This window comes from Coregonus clupeaformis, unplaced genomic scaffold, assembly GCF_020615455.1.
Source record: "Coregonus clupeaformis isolate EN_2021a unplaced genomic scaffold, ASM2061545v1 scaf0419, whole genome shotgun sequence".
NCBI lineage: Eukaryota > Metazoa > Chordata > Actinopteri > Salmoniformes > Salmonidae > Coregonus > Coregonus clupeaformis.
The window spans coordinates 351,291-369,358 of record NW_025533874.1 but is presented as its reverse complement, the minus strand read 5'-3'; the positions used below and the strand labels follow the sequence as shown (position 1 = coordinate 369,358).

The 18,068-nt window shown below is 45.2% G+C and overlaps 1 protein-coding gene across 1 annotated transcript in view; it reads right to left on the bottom strand.

The window, feature by feature from the left end:
• Window positions 1–2,784: 2,784 nt before the first annotated feature.
• The window catches only part of LOC121543941 (neuroendocrine convertase 1-like), a gene marked incomplete at its 3' end in the record, with an annotated part of 171,864 nt that continues 156,580 nt past the window's right edge, over window positions 2,785–18,068 (bottom strand). The window contains exons 14-18 of the mRNA XM_045215297.1: window positions 15,755–15,865; window positions 15,406–15,499; window positions 14,653–14,838; window positions 5,989–6,112; window positions 2,785–2,954 (exon numbers count right to left, since the gene is read on the bottom strand). Of these exons, the coding sequence (XP_045071232.1) occupies window positions 2,785–2,954; window positions 5,989–6,112; window positions 14,653–14,838; window positions 15,406–15,499; window positions 15,755–15,865 (685 nt within the window). The remainder of the gene's footprint in view (window positions 2,955–5,988; window positions 6,113–14,652; window positions 14,839–15,405; window positions 15,500–15,754; window positions 15,866–18,068) is intronic.

The window sequence follows — 18,068 nt, the reverse complement described above, 5'->3', positions numbered from 1 at the left end:
GCCTTATTCTAAAATTGATTAAATTGTCAATCTACACACAATACCCCATAATGACAAAGCAAAAACGGGTTTTTAGAAAAATTGAAATATCACATTTATATAAGTATTCAGACCCTTTACTCAGTTATTTGTTGAAGCACATTTTGGCAGCGACTGGTTGCATCACCACCTGGTATGGCAACTGCTTGGCCTCCGACCGCAAGGCACTACAGAGGGTAGTGCGTACGGCCCAGTACATCACTGGGGCCAAGCTTCCTGCCATCCAGGACCTCTATACCAGGCGGTGTCAGAGGAAGGCCCTCAAAATTGTCAAAGACTCCAGCCACCCTAGTCATAGACTGTTCTCTCTGCTACCGCACGGCAAGCGGTACCGGAGTGCCAAGTCTAGGTCCAAAAGACTTCTCAACAGCTTCTACCCCCCAAGCCATAAGACTCTGAACAGCTAATCATGGCTACCCGGACTATTTACTGCCCCCCCACCCCATCCTTTTTACGCTGCTGCTACTCTGTTAATTATTTATGCATAGTCACTTTAACTCTACCCACATGTACATATTACCTCAACTACCTCAACTAGCCGGTGCCCCCGCACATTGACTCTGCAACGGTACCCCCCTGTATATATAGCCTCCCTACTGTTATTTTATTTTACTTCTGCTCTTTTTTTCTCAACACTTTTTTTGTTGTTGTTTTATTTTTAAATTTTTTGTTAAAAATAAATGCACTGTTGGTTAAGGGCTGTAAGTAAGCATTTCACTGTAATGTCTGCACCTGTTGTATTCGGCGCATGTGACCAATACAATTTGATTTGATTTGATTTGATTACAGCCTTGAGTCTTCTTGGGCATGACGCTATAAACTTGGCACACCTGTATTTGGGGAGTTTCTCCCATCCTTCTCTGCAGATCCTCTCAAGCTCTGTCAGGTTGGATGGGGAGCATCGCTGCACAGCTATTTTAAGGTCTTTCCAGAGATATTCGATCTGGTTCAAGTCCGGGCTCTGGCTGGGCCACTCAAGGACATTCAGAAGCCACACCTACGTTGTCTTGGCTGTGTGTTCCCAGTCCCTGCCGTTGAAAAACATCCCCACAGCATGATGCTGCCACCACCATGCTTCACTGTAGGGATGGTATTGGCCAGGTGATGAGCAGTGCCTGGTTTCCTCAAGACGTGACGCTTGGCATTCAGACCAAAGAGTTCAGTCTTGGTTTCATCAGACCAAATCTTGTTTCTCATGGTCTGAGAGTCCTTTAGGTGCCTTTTGGCAAACTCCAAGCAGGTGTTCATGTGCCTTTTACTCAGGAGTGGCTTCCGTCTGGGCACTCTACGATAAAGGCCTGATTGGTGGAGTGCTGCAGAGATGGTATCCTTCTGGAAGGTTCTCCCATCTCCACAGAGGAACTCTGGAGCTCTGTCAGAGTGAACATCGAGTTCTTGGTCACCTCCCTGACCAAGGCCCTTCTCCCCCAATTGGCCAGCTCTAGGAAGAGTCTTGGTGGTTCCAAACCACTGTGTTCTTGGGGACCTTCAATTCTGCAGAAATGTATTGGTACCCTTCCCCAGACCTGTGCCTCGACACAATCTTGTCTCGGAGTTCTACGGACAATTCCTTCGACCTCATGGCTTGAGTTTTGCTCTGACATGCACTGTCAACTGTGGGACCTTTCTGTATATAGACAGGTGTGTGCCTTTCCAAATCATGTCCAATCAATTGAATTTACCACAGGTAGACTCCAATCAAGTTGTAGAAACATCTCAAGGATGATCAAGGAAACTGGATGCACCGGAGCTCAATTTCGAGTCTCATAGCAAAGGGTCTTAATACTTATGTAAATAAGGTATTTCTGTTTTAATTTTATCTGCAAAAATTTCTAAAAACCTCATTTCGCTTTGTCATTATGGGGTATTGTGTGTAGATTGAAGATGAAAAACATTCATTTAATCCTTTTTAGAATAAGGCTGTAACATAACAAAATGTGGAAAAAGTCAAGGGGTCTGAATACTTTCCGAATGCACTGTACTTCACTAACGGAAACCTAAGGTTGTCTCCCTCTGTGACTGGTTACCTACAGAGAGGCATGAAAGACACCCGGTAAAGTGTTGGGCCTGTAACCGAAAAGTCCCTGGTTTGAATCCCAGAGTGGGCAAGGTGGAAAAAAATCTAACATTCTGCCCTTGAGCAAGGCAATTAACCCCCAACAACTGCTCCCTGGGCGCTGATGACGTCAATTAAGGCAGTCCCCTGCACCTCTTTGATTCAGAGGCGTTGGGTTGAATGCATTCTGTTGTGCAACTGACTAGGCATCCCCTTTCCCCCTTTAAAGAACTTTGCCTTTTAATTTTCATTGAATAATAAACAGTGCAATCAGTGGCCTCATACTATAATGTATATTTTGTAAATGATGGTAATCATGAACCACCAACATACAAAACAACATTCCCAGTGAGGTAACACTACTCCACACACACACACACGCTTGTCTGAAAGCCATTCTTCACTCTGTCAACGTGAGCGACGCCTGGCACATCCTTACACCTGAAGTTGATCAATGTAGATTTGTCCAGGGGGAAATTGAAATCCATAGGAAATTAGGCGGCGCCAGTGATTTATTGTAATAGTAAATCACTGTGTGTGATGTGTGTGTGTGTGTGTGTGTGTGTGTGTGTGTAGTTAACACACTTCTAGAACAGTGTGCACAAGTGTATGTGTTCGTGTGCGAGAGTGATTGTGTGTATGTGCCAGTGTGTGCAAATTTGTGTATGTGTGCCCGTGGTGCGGTATACCTTGCGTTGGCGCGGGACGGGGATGTCATCAGTGCCCACCTTCCTGTCTCTCTCTAGCTCAAAGGCCCACTGGATCAGGTCCTGAGGTGGGTACCTGTCCCAAACATACAGCCCTGCCCGAGGGACAGGGTGGTACGCACCCATGGACAAAAAACTCTGCAGGGGCTCTTCTAAGAGAGGGAAAAGAGAGGCGGGAGACACAGAACATCATTATAATATTGTATGTGTGTTTATATTTGTGTGCGTGAGTGCAGGCATGCGTGCTTTGAGCGTGAGTGAGTGAGAGAGAGAGTATGTTTGTGTGCGTGCCTATAAAATAGACACACAAACATACTGTACATATGTAAAATAATGTATATTATGCATACATGTATATGACTGAAGGGTACACGGTATGAGACTGTCTGTATGCATTTGAATGCGACAGACGGTAGAGATTGTGTGAACTCAGTTAAAGATTTGGCCCTTGCTGTTCTCAGGTACACCGTTCCATCATGGCTTGTTTTGTCCAGATTTAATTGCTTTTTTATGGGGAAAAAGAAGACAACAAGGCGTTCCGACACAGTGGAGGCTGCGTCTAATGGAGAGGGTGTAATTGTGAATGGAGGCATTCATTTGGAGACGTGGCCCATGAATCGCTCTGCACAATGCCCAGCGCCAGGATGCTCAGATCACCATTGCTCTCATACACACACACACTCACACACACACACACACACACTCACATTCACACAAACGCGCATGCACGCAGGCAGACAGACAGACACGCCTGACGCAGTGCACACACGCACATACGCACACACAGATGCTCAGATCACCACTGTTCAGGGGAGGAGGGTAATCACACCTCCACAGAGACAGAGCGAGCAGGGAGAGGAGAGGGGGAGGAGGAGAAGAGACGGAGACAGTAGGAGAGGAGCTGGAGGGGAGGAGAAGAGGAAGGCAGACTGGAAGAGGAGGAGGGGGAGAAGGATAGACGAGGCTTGAGAGACAGGGGAGGAGTAGATAAGAAGAGAGGGGAGAGTGGTGAAATTGATGTTTCCTACCATTTGATTTGGGTGAGAGAGCCCAGGAGGCATATCAGATAGAGAGCCAGTGCATATACAAACACGCACGCACACGTACACAAACACTCACACACCCAACCAAGAAAAACATAATGGCCTAAAGCCTTACAGACACAAAAAAACACATACAGTAGCCTATTATACAAACAGGTAAAGAACAACACAAACATATTTAAACGGCTTAAAAATGCAGTAAACCAACAAACAGTAAAGCATCTCCTACACACACACACACACACACACACACACACACACACACACAGCACACTTGTCACCAGCGCAGAGCTGCTACTATAGAGGAACATCAGGGACAAACATCTCAATTAAACACACCGTCCCTGTTCAATTACTGCTACATAATCACAGCAATTTACTTTCACTTACAACACACACACAGCCACCAACAAGCACGCAGCGAGAGAGAAACACACGCAGAATCACCCAGACAGCACACTCACAAAGACAATATCTAGTTGGTTTCATCCTACACATGGAAGTATGCAGCAACATACCTGTTGCCTTAATGCAGCAGCATACTGTACAGAGGGAAAAAACATGCGCACGCGCACACACATACACAGTATGGCTATATTGAGTGGCACTGACTAATAGTTAACTATACATAATTATGGCTGTAATGATGGCCTACTGTAGCGTCTTAACACCAGCAACCTCATCAAGAGGTTTTGGCTTAGGTGTTGGACAGACAGGCACAGAGTTGCAGTCACACTTGGAAACCCCACAAATTGCAATTCTATGAGATCCTTTGTGATGGAATTGACCACTTCATGTTCTTTTGGTGTCTCCATGGTATCTGACACTTTATCTCTCTCACAGTATCTGTTTAACACCCTTCTAACACACTTGTTCATCGGAGATTGGATAGAGATGTGTGTGTGTGTTTTGTGAGTATCTGTGCCTTTGTGTTTGTGTGTGTGTGTATGTGTTTTTGTACATGTGTGTTTGTGTGTGTGTGTTCATAAAAGTGTCTGTTCAGTCTGCACATGTGTTTGCGCAGGCAGATCGCTCAAGAGTGACTTCGAAATTGGAGGTCTATTCACGTCCTGGGGACGTCAGGAAAAGCCTTCAAAACCAGCCACTAGGGGCAACAGTGAGCGCTATTATCATCAAGTAGGCTTGGGTTTTGCTAGGGTATTGTGAACGAGGGTAGCGGATGGGCGTAATCCGGTGACTGGATTGGAAGGTTGCGTGTTTGATCCCAGTGGTGGACACTCGTTTTTAATTGTTTTGTTTTAACCTTGTCCCAAACCTTAACCCTTCCCTTAACCATTCTGAATTACTGCCTAAACTTAATGTTTTAACCCTATCGAAAACCTTAACCCTTAACCTTCTAAATTAGACGTTTGGAGCAACTTCGAAATTTGACGTTTTGAGAAACGTGGATAAATGTCTAATTCTGCAGTGAGACTGTGAGAGCTTGTTGTGTTTGCATTCCCAGTTCAAAGTGTCTTCACATGGACAGCAGATGGACTACAGCTAGATCAAGGGACGAAGAGATGGATAGAGAGAATGAGGAGGGAGAGGAGAGAGAGAGAGGGGGAACGAAAGAGGAGGTGGGCTATGAAACGGCTTGCGTGTCTCTGTCACAGCACCATCTCCTACCTCTTAAACACGGCCCCTGGCCTGCCCTGGCCTGGCGCGTGAGTGTGTGTGTGTGCATGTGTGTGTGTGTGTGTGTATGTGTGTGTCTGTATGTGTGTGAGTGCGTGTGTGTGTGAGGGCACCGGGGAGCTGATATACACTGAGGAGGGGGGCGCCAGGGGTCTGCCGGGGTCACTCCGTAATTACACATCAGACTTCCCCTGGTCACCACCTGCCACCGCGGCCAAGAGAAATGACTGCAGTTATCACAGAGGAGAGGAGGGGATAGAAGTTGGAGAGAGGGATAAGAGGGAGAGAGACATACTGTAGAACTGACTTCACTACAGTTACTGTACAGCAGTGGTGAAACGGTGGTGGACTCACAGTGGGTACGAGGATAGGGAGACTTTCCTGATGGGTGATATAGAGAGTGGACAGACAGACGGATGGATGGAAGAACGAACAGAAAGACAGACGGACAGACAAAGACAGACAGAATGACACACATACAAACACACATAGAGATGCCTCGTACCGTGCAGTCTCCTTTGTGGGTTGTAGGTGCCGTAGAGGAGCAGTGTGACACTGAGGAGGGCTCCCGCTGCCTCCTCTGAGCTAACCCTCACACAGCGGCCCACTGACCCCTTGTTGTCTGTCACCTGGGGGCCCGGGACACAGCACTGTTACACACACACACACAGCACAGCCCAAACACACACCATGACTGTATACAGTCAAACTAATATCAACCCTTTACACACAGAAACACTTAGTTAATACAGAATTTATACTGAACAAAAATATATAAACGCAACATGCAACAATTTCAAAGATTTACAGTTCATAGAAGGAAATCAGCCGATTGAAATAAATAAATTAGGCCCTAATCTATGGATTTTACATGACTGGGCAGGGGCGCAGCCATGGGTGGGCCTTGGAGGGCATATGCCCACCCACTTGGGAGCCAAGCCCACCCACTGGGGAGCCAGGCCCAGCCAATCAGAATGAGTTTTTCCCAGTGGAGGCTGCTGAGGGAGGACGGCTCATAATAATGGCTGGAACGGAGCGAATGGAATGGCATCAAACACATGGAAACCATGTGTTTGATGTATTTGATACCATTCGACTTAAACCGCTTCAGCACCCGCCCCCTCATCAGACGATCCTGCAGGTGAAGAAGCCGGATGTGGAGGTCCTGGGCTGGTGTGGTTACACATGGTCTGCGGTTGTGAGGCCGGTTGGACGTACTGACAAATTCTCTGAAACGGCATTGAAGGCGGCTTATGGTAGAGAAATGAATATATAATTATCTGGCAACAGCTCTGTTGGACATTACTGCAGTCAGCATTCCAATTGCACGCTCCTTCAAAACTTGAGACATCTGTGGCATTGTGTGACAAAACTGCACATTTTAGTGGCCTTTTATTGTCCCCAGTACAAGGTGCACCTGTGTAATGATCATGCCGTTTAATCAGCTTCTTGATATGCCACACCTGTCAGGTGGATGGATTATCTTGGCAAAGGAGAAATACTCACTTACAGGGATGTAAACACATTTGTGCACAACATTTTAGAGAAATAAGCTTTTTGTGTGTATAGAGAATTTCTGGGATCTTTTATTTCGGAAATGAAATATGGGACCAACACTTTACATGTTGCGTTAATATTTTTGTTCAGTATATACACAGCATTTCGTATTATGTCTTCACAGAATTTCTACAATCTAATCTTAATAGACCTTGTTATCTACAGTGGGGAGAACAAGTATTTGATACACTGCCGATTTTGCAGGTTTTCCTACTTACAAAGCATGTAGAGGTCTGTAATTTTTATCATAGGTACACTTCAACTGTGAGAGACGGAATCTAAAACAAAAATCCAGAAAATCACATTGTATGATTTTTAAGTAATTCATTTGCATTTTATTGCATGACATAAGTATTTGATCACCTACCAACCAGTAAGAATTCCGGCTCTCACAGACCTGTTCGTTTTTCTTTAAGAAGCCCTCCTGTTCTCCACTCATTACCTGTATTAACTGCACCTGTTTGAACTTGTTACCTGTATAAAAGACACCTGTCCACACACTCAATCAAACAGACTCCAACCTCTCCACAATGGCCAAGACCAGAGAGCTGTGTAAGGACATCAGGGATAAAATTGTAGATCTGCACAAGGCTGGGATGGGCTACAGGACAATAGGCAAGCAGCTTGGTGAGAAGGCAACAACTGTTGGCGCAATTATTAGAAAATTTAAGAACTTCAAGATGACGGTCAATCACCCTCGGTCTGGGGCTCCATGCAAGATCTCACCTCGTGGGGCATCAATGATCATGAGGAAGGTGAGGGATCAGCCCAGAACTACACGGCAGGACCTGGTCAATGACCTGAAGAGAGCTGGGACCACAGTCTCAAAGAAAACCATTAGTAACACACTACGCCGTCATGGATTAAAATCCTGCAGCGCACGCAAGGTCCCCCTGCTCAAGCCAGCGCATGTCCAGGCCCGTCTGAAGTTTGCCAATGACCATCTGGATGATTCAGAGGAGGAATGGGAGAAGGTCATGTGGTCTGATGAGACAAAAATAGAGCTTTTTGGTCTAAACTCCACTCGCCGTGTTTGGAGGAAACAGAAGGATGAGTACAACCCCAAGAACACCATCCTAACCGTGAAGCATGGAGGTGGAAACATCATTCTTTGGGGATGCTTTTCTGCAAAGGGGACAGGACGACTGCACCGTATTGAGGGGAGGATTGATGGGGCCATGTATCGCGAGATCTTGGCCAACAACCTCCTTCCCTCAGTAAGAGCATTGAAGATGGGTCGTGGCTGGGTCTTCCAGCATGACAACGACCCGAAACACACAGCCAGGGCAACTAAGGAGTGGCTCCGTAAGAAGCATCTCAAGGTCCTGGAGTGGCCTAGCCAGTCTCCAGACCTGAACCCAATAGAAAATCTTTGGAGGGAGCTGAAAGTCCGTATTGCCCAGCAACAGCCCCGAAACCTGAAGGATCTGGAGAAGGTCTGTATGGAGGAGTGGGCCAAAATCCCTGCTGCAGTGTGTGCAAACCTGGTCAAGACCTACAGGAAATGTATGATCTCTGTAATTTCAAACAAAGATTTCTGTACCAAATATTAAGTTCTGCTTTTCTGATGTATCAAATACTTATGTCATGCAATAAAATGCAAATTAATTACTTAAAAATCATACAATGTGATTTTCTGGATTTTTGTTTTAGATTCCGTCTCTCACAGTTGAAGTGCACCTATGATAAACATTACAGACCTCTACATGCTTTGTAAGTAGGAAAACCTGCAAAATCGGCAGTGTATCAAATACTTGTTCTCCCCACTGTACACCGTAACACATGTATTGTCAGGTACTAGGCCCTAGGGCAACAATAAGTCAAACACACACAAACAGTCCAACATAGTATTGCCCAGTCCATATGTGAGGGGAACAGAGGCCATTCCCAGCAGCCCCCAGCTGAGCGCAGCATTGATTTGTTGTTGGTAAACAAACCGTGTGATGCCACAGGTGGGTCGATAGCCGGCCGTCCATGGCTGAGAGGAGAGAGAGGAGACCATGCTCTAATGTAGGGCCGGATCGCTTTCTGACACTAATAGTCTCACAGGTGACATGGAAACCCGGATTCCAATCAATTAAATTATATTAAATTCACTTTTATTTCCCTGACGTGTGACTTTATGCTAAAATATACTATAACATCACAATCAAAGATCATGTGGAGGCTACTGAGGGGAGGACGGCTCATAATAAAGGCCGGAATGGAGTTAATTGAATGGTATCAAGCACGTTTCTTTTTGTTTTCATGTGTTTGATACCATTCCTTTCACTCCATTCCAGCCATTATTATGAGTTGTCCTCCCCTCAGCAGCCTCCACTGATATGGAACTATGACTGATGATTTGTTTGTTTGTCTGTCTGTGTCTAACAAGAGTTTCTTTGTTGGATTTGTGTGATGGGTGAGTAGAAGGAGTCAGGCGCAGGAGGGTAAATCACAGAATAACAGTATTTATTCCGGAAAACAGAGTTACGCAGTAAAGCGTCAAAACACTCCGGTGTGCAAAACAGGCGCACTGAAACGAACAAAGCACACAGGGAAAATAACCCAGCAATACAAAATAAAAGGAGCTCCACCGAGCTTACTATCCTCACAATAAACAATCACACACAAAGACAAGGGGGCAGAGGGAACACTTATACAGGTACTGATGAGGGGATATGAACCAGGTGTGTGTAATGAACAAGACAAAACCAATGGAATGATGAAATGAGGAGCGGCAGTGGCTAGAAGGCCGGTGACGACGAACGCCGAAGCCTGCCCGAACAAGGAGAGGAGGCAGCTTCGGAGGGAGTCATGACAATTTGCTTTAAATATCAAATGTAGCTATGTCATAATAATCCCCTGTTGTCTGTACAGATGTTCTGGGACTAGTATTTGTGTATTTTTTTTAATTTGTATTATTTGAAATTGCACGTTTAGTTGTATATGTAAGAGATAAAAAACGGAAAGGGAGAGGCAATAGAAGTGACTAATACTTTGAGACAATACAGAGGGAGAAACAGGTAGGCTACATTATAAGAAACAAAAGCACCTAGGGCCAGATTCCCATTTAGGAAATTACTCCTTTTTTATACACGCCTTTCCTACGCACTTCTCAGTAGTTGGTATTCAGACTTACCTTATGAAGGTGCGTAATGGGCTTTACAGGCGTGGTTCCCTTGCGTGCGGGGCCCTGTGTAGCTCAGTTGGTAGAGCATGGCGCTTGCAACGCCAGGGTTGTGGGTTCATTTCCCACGGGGGGCCAGTATGAAAAAAAAATATATATATATGTATGCACTCACTAACTGTAAGTCGTTCTGGATACTAAAATGTAAATGTAAAATGTAAATGTAATTCAACCATTGAAAACCCTCCCACTTGCTGGATTTTCTCGTGGAGTTTTCATTCAATAGGGTTTTCGGTAACTATATCTTAAGCCACCCCTTTAAATACAGTGTACCTTTTAGTTGGAGTTTTGTCGACATACTCAATAGAATATATCGAGAGAACGGGTTCAGAATATTAGGGATCAATGAAAGAAAGCCATTTAAATATATCCATATTTGGTTAGGAAAGTATTTATTAATCATAAAAAACAGGTTTGAAGAGCCTTAACACACGAAAGAAAGAAAACAGTGGTTTGATTAATTCTGAAAATTGACAAATTCAGTTCTTTAACCCATGGTAATGTTGGAAGATTAGTGTACATATAATTATAATAGGGAGAATAGTGTACAATAGTAGGCTATACCCTCTATTGCCTGCACTAACCATGGAACTGTGTGATGACACAGCCAAGTATTGCGCCATGCGTCGGATTCAAACTGTTATGGCTTGGTCTGCGCTCCATAACGATTAAATTAGCCTACATGTCTTCAAAACAAAATATGATCAACTGTTACTAATGATCCTCATCAACAACTACATGGCCGTGAAGGCTTGTGCAGAGGAAGCAAATGAAGGTAAATGAAACAATGTAATTAAATGGAATGATAATGTAGGCTATACCAACTGAAGGGAACTAATAGTAAATTGGCAGTTGAATATGTGTTGTTATTAGGCCTACTGACGGTCGATACTGATAGTGGCTAACATTTAACATGATAGAAATACCAAATAGAGAAAGTCGGGGTAGCGTATAATTCAGACATTCGAGAGTTCCCAGCACTGCAAGTTAAAAGGCCTTACAATTTAAATTCTGCATGATGGCACAGGAGTTGTGGGAAAGTTGATATGTTGATATGCTTCAGTTTGCTGCATATGACTGATTTCACATTTGTCTCCAGTGATTATAAGGTAAAATATATTTAAAACAAGTGTAATATATATTTACAATTCCCTTATCCAAATGGATTACTCATTTACCTAGCTCTTATCAATAGCTCTTTTCAAGTTGTAAATTACAGTGCGTGGAGAATGGTGTTATTTCTCTTGGAAAAACCGGTAGGTTCGCTAGACCTTATTCATTGTTTCCTTGCGCCTAAAGGTGGTGGAATCATTAGGGAATTAAGGTCAAGGTCAGAATACGGGGTATCTGTAGACGCACCTCCGCCACACCTTCATTTATTCGCTCTCCACCCAAAACTAATAGCAGGTGAATAGCACACCATTCCAAGGTCAGAATACGCATAGAGAGAAAAGTGCATAAAAAGGGTATTACATTCCATTTACGTGTGGTTAACTCAGGTCGGAATTGGGCCCATAGCGAGAGTGAGGTGGGGGGCGATTACAAAGATATAGAGAGTAATAGGGTACATAGAGAGAAGGAGATTAGAGATGAAGCATCAGAGATCATAAGAGATAGATAGACCAAGAAGTAGTTGATTGCTGGAGATCAAGAGAAAGACAGGGTGGGAAAGACTGAAAAGACAGAGAAGAAGAAGCACGTGTGAGTGAAAGACAGGGTGAGAGAAAGTTTGAGTGTGAAAAAAAGAGGAAGAGTAAGACAGAGAGAAAGAGAGAAATATATATATACAGAGAAAGTGTGTGATTGAGTAAAAGAGAGAAAGAGGGAGCGAGAGAGAGAGAGAGAGTGCTGTGGAGGATGCCAGCAGAAGTCTTGCTGGGCTTACATATGTAAAGCAACGGGGGCCCAGTAGTGTGTGAGACTGGAGGTTCTGGCTGAACCTGAGCTTCTCTCTGCTCCCTCTACTGCATCAATCATCCACAACAGGGCCACGGTGGCCGCTCAGCACGCTGGGAGCCACGCACGCACGCACACACGCACCATAACAACAACACACACATACATGCCACAAACGCATACACACAAATACACACGCAAGTGCGAGCATATACACACACACTCAGAGGTACCCTGTGCCCACAGGGTGCCCTCAGCCCCGACCATCTGCGATGCGGTGCCAACACACACTGTGGGCGATATTCACATGGAGGGCCGCTCCCCCCAAAAAAGAAAAATAACTACCCACAAAGGACGATTGGATTGCTTGATCTCCCCAAACTCATTATACATGGAAATGCATGCAAATGCATGCACCTTTAGAAATCCACCTTGGGCCAGAGTGAGTGTTTGTGTGCTTGTGAGAATTAATGTGTATTTGAGTGTATTTTGCAGTACATGTATCTATGCTATAACTGTTTATGTGTCAGTTCTCTGGGTCCTTTTGGGGGCATAGAAGGAGGGAGGGAATCCAGATGTGCCACCTAGGATTGTATTAGTATATATATCATCTGTCAGTCACAAACCATGCCAGCCACACTGCTGTAGGCTAAACACACTTATTGTATTACTCCAGCAGATAGTTCTCTATCCAGCTCTATCCAGTCTACTGGGAATAGGGATCTCTCCTCTAAAAACTCTAAAGCCGAGCCATAGTGCTATGATACCATACTACCATGTCATTCGTGTGGGCACCAGGGGCTGTGGTGTGCTGAGGGGGCAGAGAGGGGGCAGTTGTGAGCCAGAGGAGGTTGAGCAGGAGTGTGTGTGTTTGTCGGTCTGTGTGTGTATGTGTGTTCGATGTCAGTGTGCCAGTGTGTGTGTGTGTGTGTACACGCGTGTCTCTGTGCGTGTCTCCATGCATGGGTACTAGTCTTTATTGTCATAGAAACCAACAATACACAAAGCAAGTGGGTCTAAATTGTCATACTGTACTTTATTTCCTTTGTGACGTTACCTCAGTTTCACACTGCAGAAGGGCAACAGTGTTCTACTGAGCAGGGATATATTCATGTACACTAATGTTCCTACTCTAGTGTAAACAAACCAGCCAGCTTCCTCTGCTTCCTCTGGGCTATTACAGAGGAGGGTTAGAGACTGGGCAGGTTGAGAGAGAGAAAGGAGGAAGAGAGAGAGAGCAGAAAAAAAGAGAGCTCAAAGAGAGAGAATTAGCAAAAAAGAGGGGGAGAGAGAGTGAGGAGAGAGAGCGTGAGCTTAGAGAGAAAGAGAGAGAGCGAGCGGGAACTCAGAGAGAGAAAGAGAGAGAGAGAGAGTCTACCATGTCTTACAGCGTTTACTGCCCTGCGGTGATATCCTTCAGCGTGTTGGAAGGTCACGGCGCGGAGTCCTCCTTTTTCTCTTTCAATTCCATCTGGCTCTTTCACCACCACGCTCTTTGACAATTGTCATCATGACAGATCAATAAAGACTATCTCCAGTCCTGCCAGAAACACCCCTCCAGCTCCCTCCACCCCTCCAGCCTCCTCCACTGTCCTTGAGTAAAACACTGATACAGGAGATAGCTGTGTTAAATCCTAGTCTGTGTGGTAGGGCATCCCTCTCTCTGTGGCAAGTGTGTAGTGCAAAGTGTGCATTTTATTCTATGTATTCATATTTGTGTTCATATCTACGGTAAGTGTGTGTGTGTTGTGTGTGTGCTGAGATACAGTAAGTTGTTGTGTGTTGAGTGTGTGTGTGTATGTGTATGCATACAAACAGTATGTGTTGTCTGTAGGCTGATTTACAGTAAGCTGCTGTGCGTTAAGGGTTGTGTTGTGTGCTGTGTGTGCTGATTAGCAGTGTGTTAAGCTGTGCCAAGCTGTGCCGAGCATCGTCAGCTCCCATTGTTAATGTGTGTTGAGGACTGTGACTCTAGCCATGGTAATGAGCCTGTGTGTCGCTCTGCTGTGTTCTCTGTGTCTCCACAGCGTTGGGCCTGAGTAATTGGTCACAAAGGGGACAGTAAATCTGCAGGAGGATGTGAGTGTGTGTGTGTGTGTGTGTGTGTAGGGAGGGGGGAGGTGTCCCTTTCATCTCGCCAGCTTTTTTCTATAAACCTCCAACTGTTTACAAGGCCTGATTCCCATTTGACCTACACATGCACATACACAAACATGCATGCGCGCACGCACGCAAACACACAAACACACACTAAATGACCTCACCCACTTTGTCTCATTGTTGTCTGCATCGCATGACAGTGAGTCTGGAGTGTAATTGGTCATTCAGTGGAATGGACTAGGGATTCTTAATTTCTATTCCATTTAGTCCCTTCGTCGATATCAAACATCACTCTTACTGAGTAAGAGTATCCATCAATGTATCACAGAAGAAAATAGAAATGGCTATAGTCGGATGAGACTTTGGGATGAACTGAGGTTAGTCTCAAAAGTGTTCATTTAACTAGATTCTCTGGGGGTGTAAACATGGTAAAGGACGGCGGCTGACCTTGAGTATCCAGACGCCGTGAGGGTGTTCCCCCCAGGACTGGACGCTCATCAGTGTCCAGTTCCTCAGGCCGGCGGCCGAGGCATCGTTGCTCCGCGTGGCCAGGAGCAGAGACACTGTGCCCGCTGGGGACACTAGGGCTATGGAGAGGTCACCACGACACACACTGCTGAGACTCACCTTCACCTGGGGTGTGTGTGAGAGTATGAGAGAAAGGGAGACAAAGACAGAGAGTATGTGATAGAAAGAGAGAGAGACAATTGTGTGTGTGCGTGTGTGTGTGTATGTTTGAGAGAGAAGGATACAGACAGCGAGAGAGGTTGGGGAGTATTAGTATTAGTGTTAGATGAATGACTTAAGTAAACAGATGACGTGTACCCCCACCCACCCCCGTTCATCTCACACAGCACATCTGGTGTGACAATGGCACATCGCAGAGTGAGTTGCTGCCGAGCTTTAAAAGACTGACAGCCTGCTCCTGTTTACAGCACATTCCCATGGCAACACATCCATCAATCACAATTGCAGCGATGCCCTGACCAATGCTTTCTGCCAGGAGAAAGCAGCCAAAGACAAACCCTTTTCAATTTACATACTGACACACGCGCACACACACACACACACACACACACACACACACACACACACACACACACACACACACACACACACACACACACACACACACACACACACACACACACTTAGAGGAAGTGGTGTATTGGTAATAACATTTGAACCTGTCTCTCTGACCTGTACATGCTCCAGCGTGTTGACCTCAGTGTCCGTCCCCAAGCAGCCTGCTGATTGGATGTTCACACTGACCTCTCCCCCAGAGGGCAGGATCCTTCAGAGAAACAATCACCATCACAACCATCCACACAGCTGTCAATCAAATCTCAACAACACACAAACCTGCTGCCAGATACCTCACCCGGCAGTTTTTAATCATTTTGTTTTCTTTATTATTTCTTTATTTTTAAATGGTGAAAAAAACATAAAGTATAGACATCTTGTTGTTCCATATAGAAATGATTAGCCTTCCTGCCCCTCCTCTGCACCAATACATTTTTAAATGGATGCTTTAGCATTGTGACAGCACCTGATGGGGTCAAGAATGACTTCCTTTGTGCACTTCCTGTGAGGGGCGACAGCCTGGAACTGTAAGGCCTGCTGCACCATCAGCCCTGCATCCAGAACCCCAAACCCATACCTGAGACCAGGGCAAACACACTGTTAGACAAGGACCATCTCTACCATCTGGTATATCACTTATATATTGGTTTTGTGTGTCCATGTGTACAGTCACCAGTCAGTCTTTGTCTGAGTAGATTTTATTATTATGTGCTTTAATTGATACAGTGTTATGTGGTGTGTGAGGTGTGTGAATGTGCATGTTAAGGTGACTGTGAAAGCTTTTTAGAAGGTGTGTGTGTCCTAAGTGCATATTGAAATGCTTGTGGGTGTGGGTGCATGTTTGTGTGTGTGTGTGTGTGTGAGCGTGTGTGTGTGTGTGTGTGTGTGTGTGCTCTAAGTGCATAAGGAAAGGCTGGTGGCTTGTGGGTGTGGGTGCACCTGCTCTAATGGTTCCATACGAGGAGGCAACAAGTAATTTCCAGGATGATGTTGTCCTCTGACACAATCACTTCCTATTCTGTCCGGGAAGAGAGAGGGCTGCTGTTTGCGCTCCTGTAATTGTGCTCGACGATTGATTCTGAACGATGTGCCGTTCATGGACTGTAATCAAGCCCCATTATTCACTCTTTACCGCCGCGATCAGGCCGCCACTACACAATGGCTTTCCCTTAAACAGCTCTGCCTTATTCCCACCCACCTCTATCTCTCTGCCTCTCTCTTCTCCATTCCTCTTTCCCTCTGTCCTCCACCCATATATCACTCTCTCCTACACCTCTATATCCTTCTCTCCCAGACTACCTTCACACCCAACCCTCTCCCTCTCCTCCATCCATCTTTCCCTCTATCCTCCAACTCTCCATCCCTCTCTCCCAGAGATGAAAGCTGTAATAGTTTTTGTTTGTATTTGTATTTGTATTTATTAAGGCTCCCCATTAGCTGCTGCCAAGGCAGCAGCTACTCTTCCTGGGGTCCTGCAACATTAAGGCAGTTATATGCAACTTAAAATATTACATTACATTATATTTCATAACACTTTACCCAATACATTTAGTGTGTTCCCTCAGGCCACTACTCCACTATCACATATTTACAATACAACATCCATGTGTATGTGTGTGTAGAGTGAGTGTCTATCCATGTGTATGTGTGTATGTACCTGTGTGTGTGTCTCTTCACAGTCCCCGCTGTTCCACAAGGTGTATTTTTACCTGTTTTTTAAATCAGATTCTACTGCTTGCATCAGTTACCTGATGTGGAATAGAGTCATGGCTCTATGTAGTACTGTGCGCCTCCCATAGTGGACTTGGGGACTGTGAAGAGACCTCTGGTGGCATGTCTTGTGGGGTATGCATGGTTGTCCGAGCTGTGTGGCAGTAGTCCAAACAGACAGCTCAGTACATTCAGCTCGTCGACACCTCTCACAAAAACAAGCAGTGATGAAGTCAATCTCTCTTCCACTCTGAGCCAGGAGAGACTGACATGCATGTCATCAATGTTAGCTCTCCGTGTACTTTTAAGGGCCAGCCGTGCTGCCCTGTTCTGAGCCAACTGTAATTTTCCCAAGTCCCTCTTTGTGGCACCTGACCACACTACTGAACAGTAGTCTAGGTGCGACAAAACTAGGGCCTGTAGGACCTGCCTTGTTGATAGTGTTGTTAAGAAGACAGAGCAGCGCTTAATTATGGACATACTTCTCCCCATCTTAGCTACTGTTGTATCAATATGCTTTGACCATGACAGTCTACAATCCAGGGTTACTCCAAGCAGTTTAGTCACCTCAACTTGCTCAATTTCCACATTATTCATTACGAGATGTAGTTGAGGTTTAGGGTTTAGTGAATGATTTGACCCAAATACAATGCTTTTAGTTTTGGAAATATTCAGGACTAACTTATTCCTTGCAACCCATTCCGAAACTAACTGCAACTCTTTGTTAAGTGTTGCAGTTATTTCAGTTGCTGTAGTAGCTGACGTGTATAGTGTTGAGTCATCCGCATACATAGACACAATGGCTTTACTCAAAGCCAGTGGCATGTCGTTAGTAAAGATGGAAAAAGGCAAGGGGCCTAGACAGCTGCCCTGGGGAATTCCTGATTCTACCTGGATTATGTTTGAGAGGCTTCCATTAAAGAACACCCTCTGTGTTCTGTTAGACAAGTAACTCTTTATCCACATTATAGCAGGGGGTGTAAAGCCATAACACATACGTTTTTCCAGCAGCAGACTATGATCGATAATGTCAAAAGCCGCACTGAAGTCTAACAAAACAGCCCCCACAA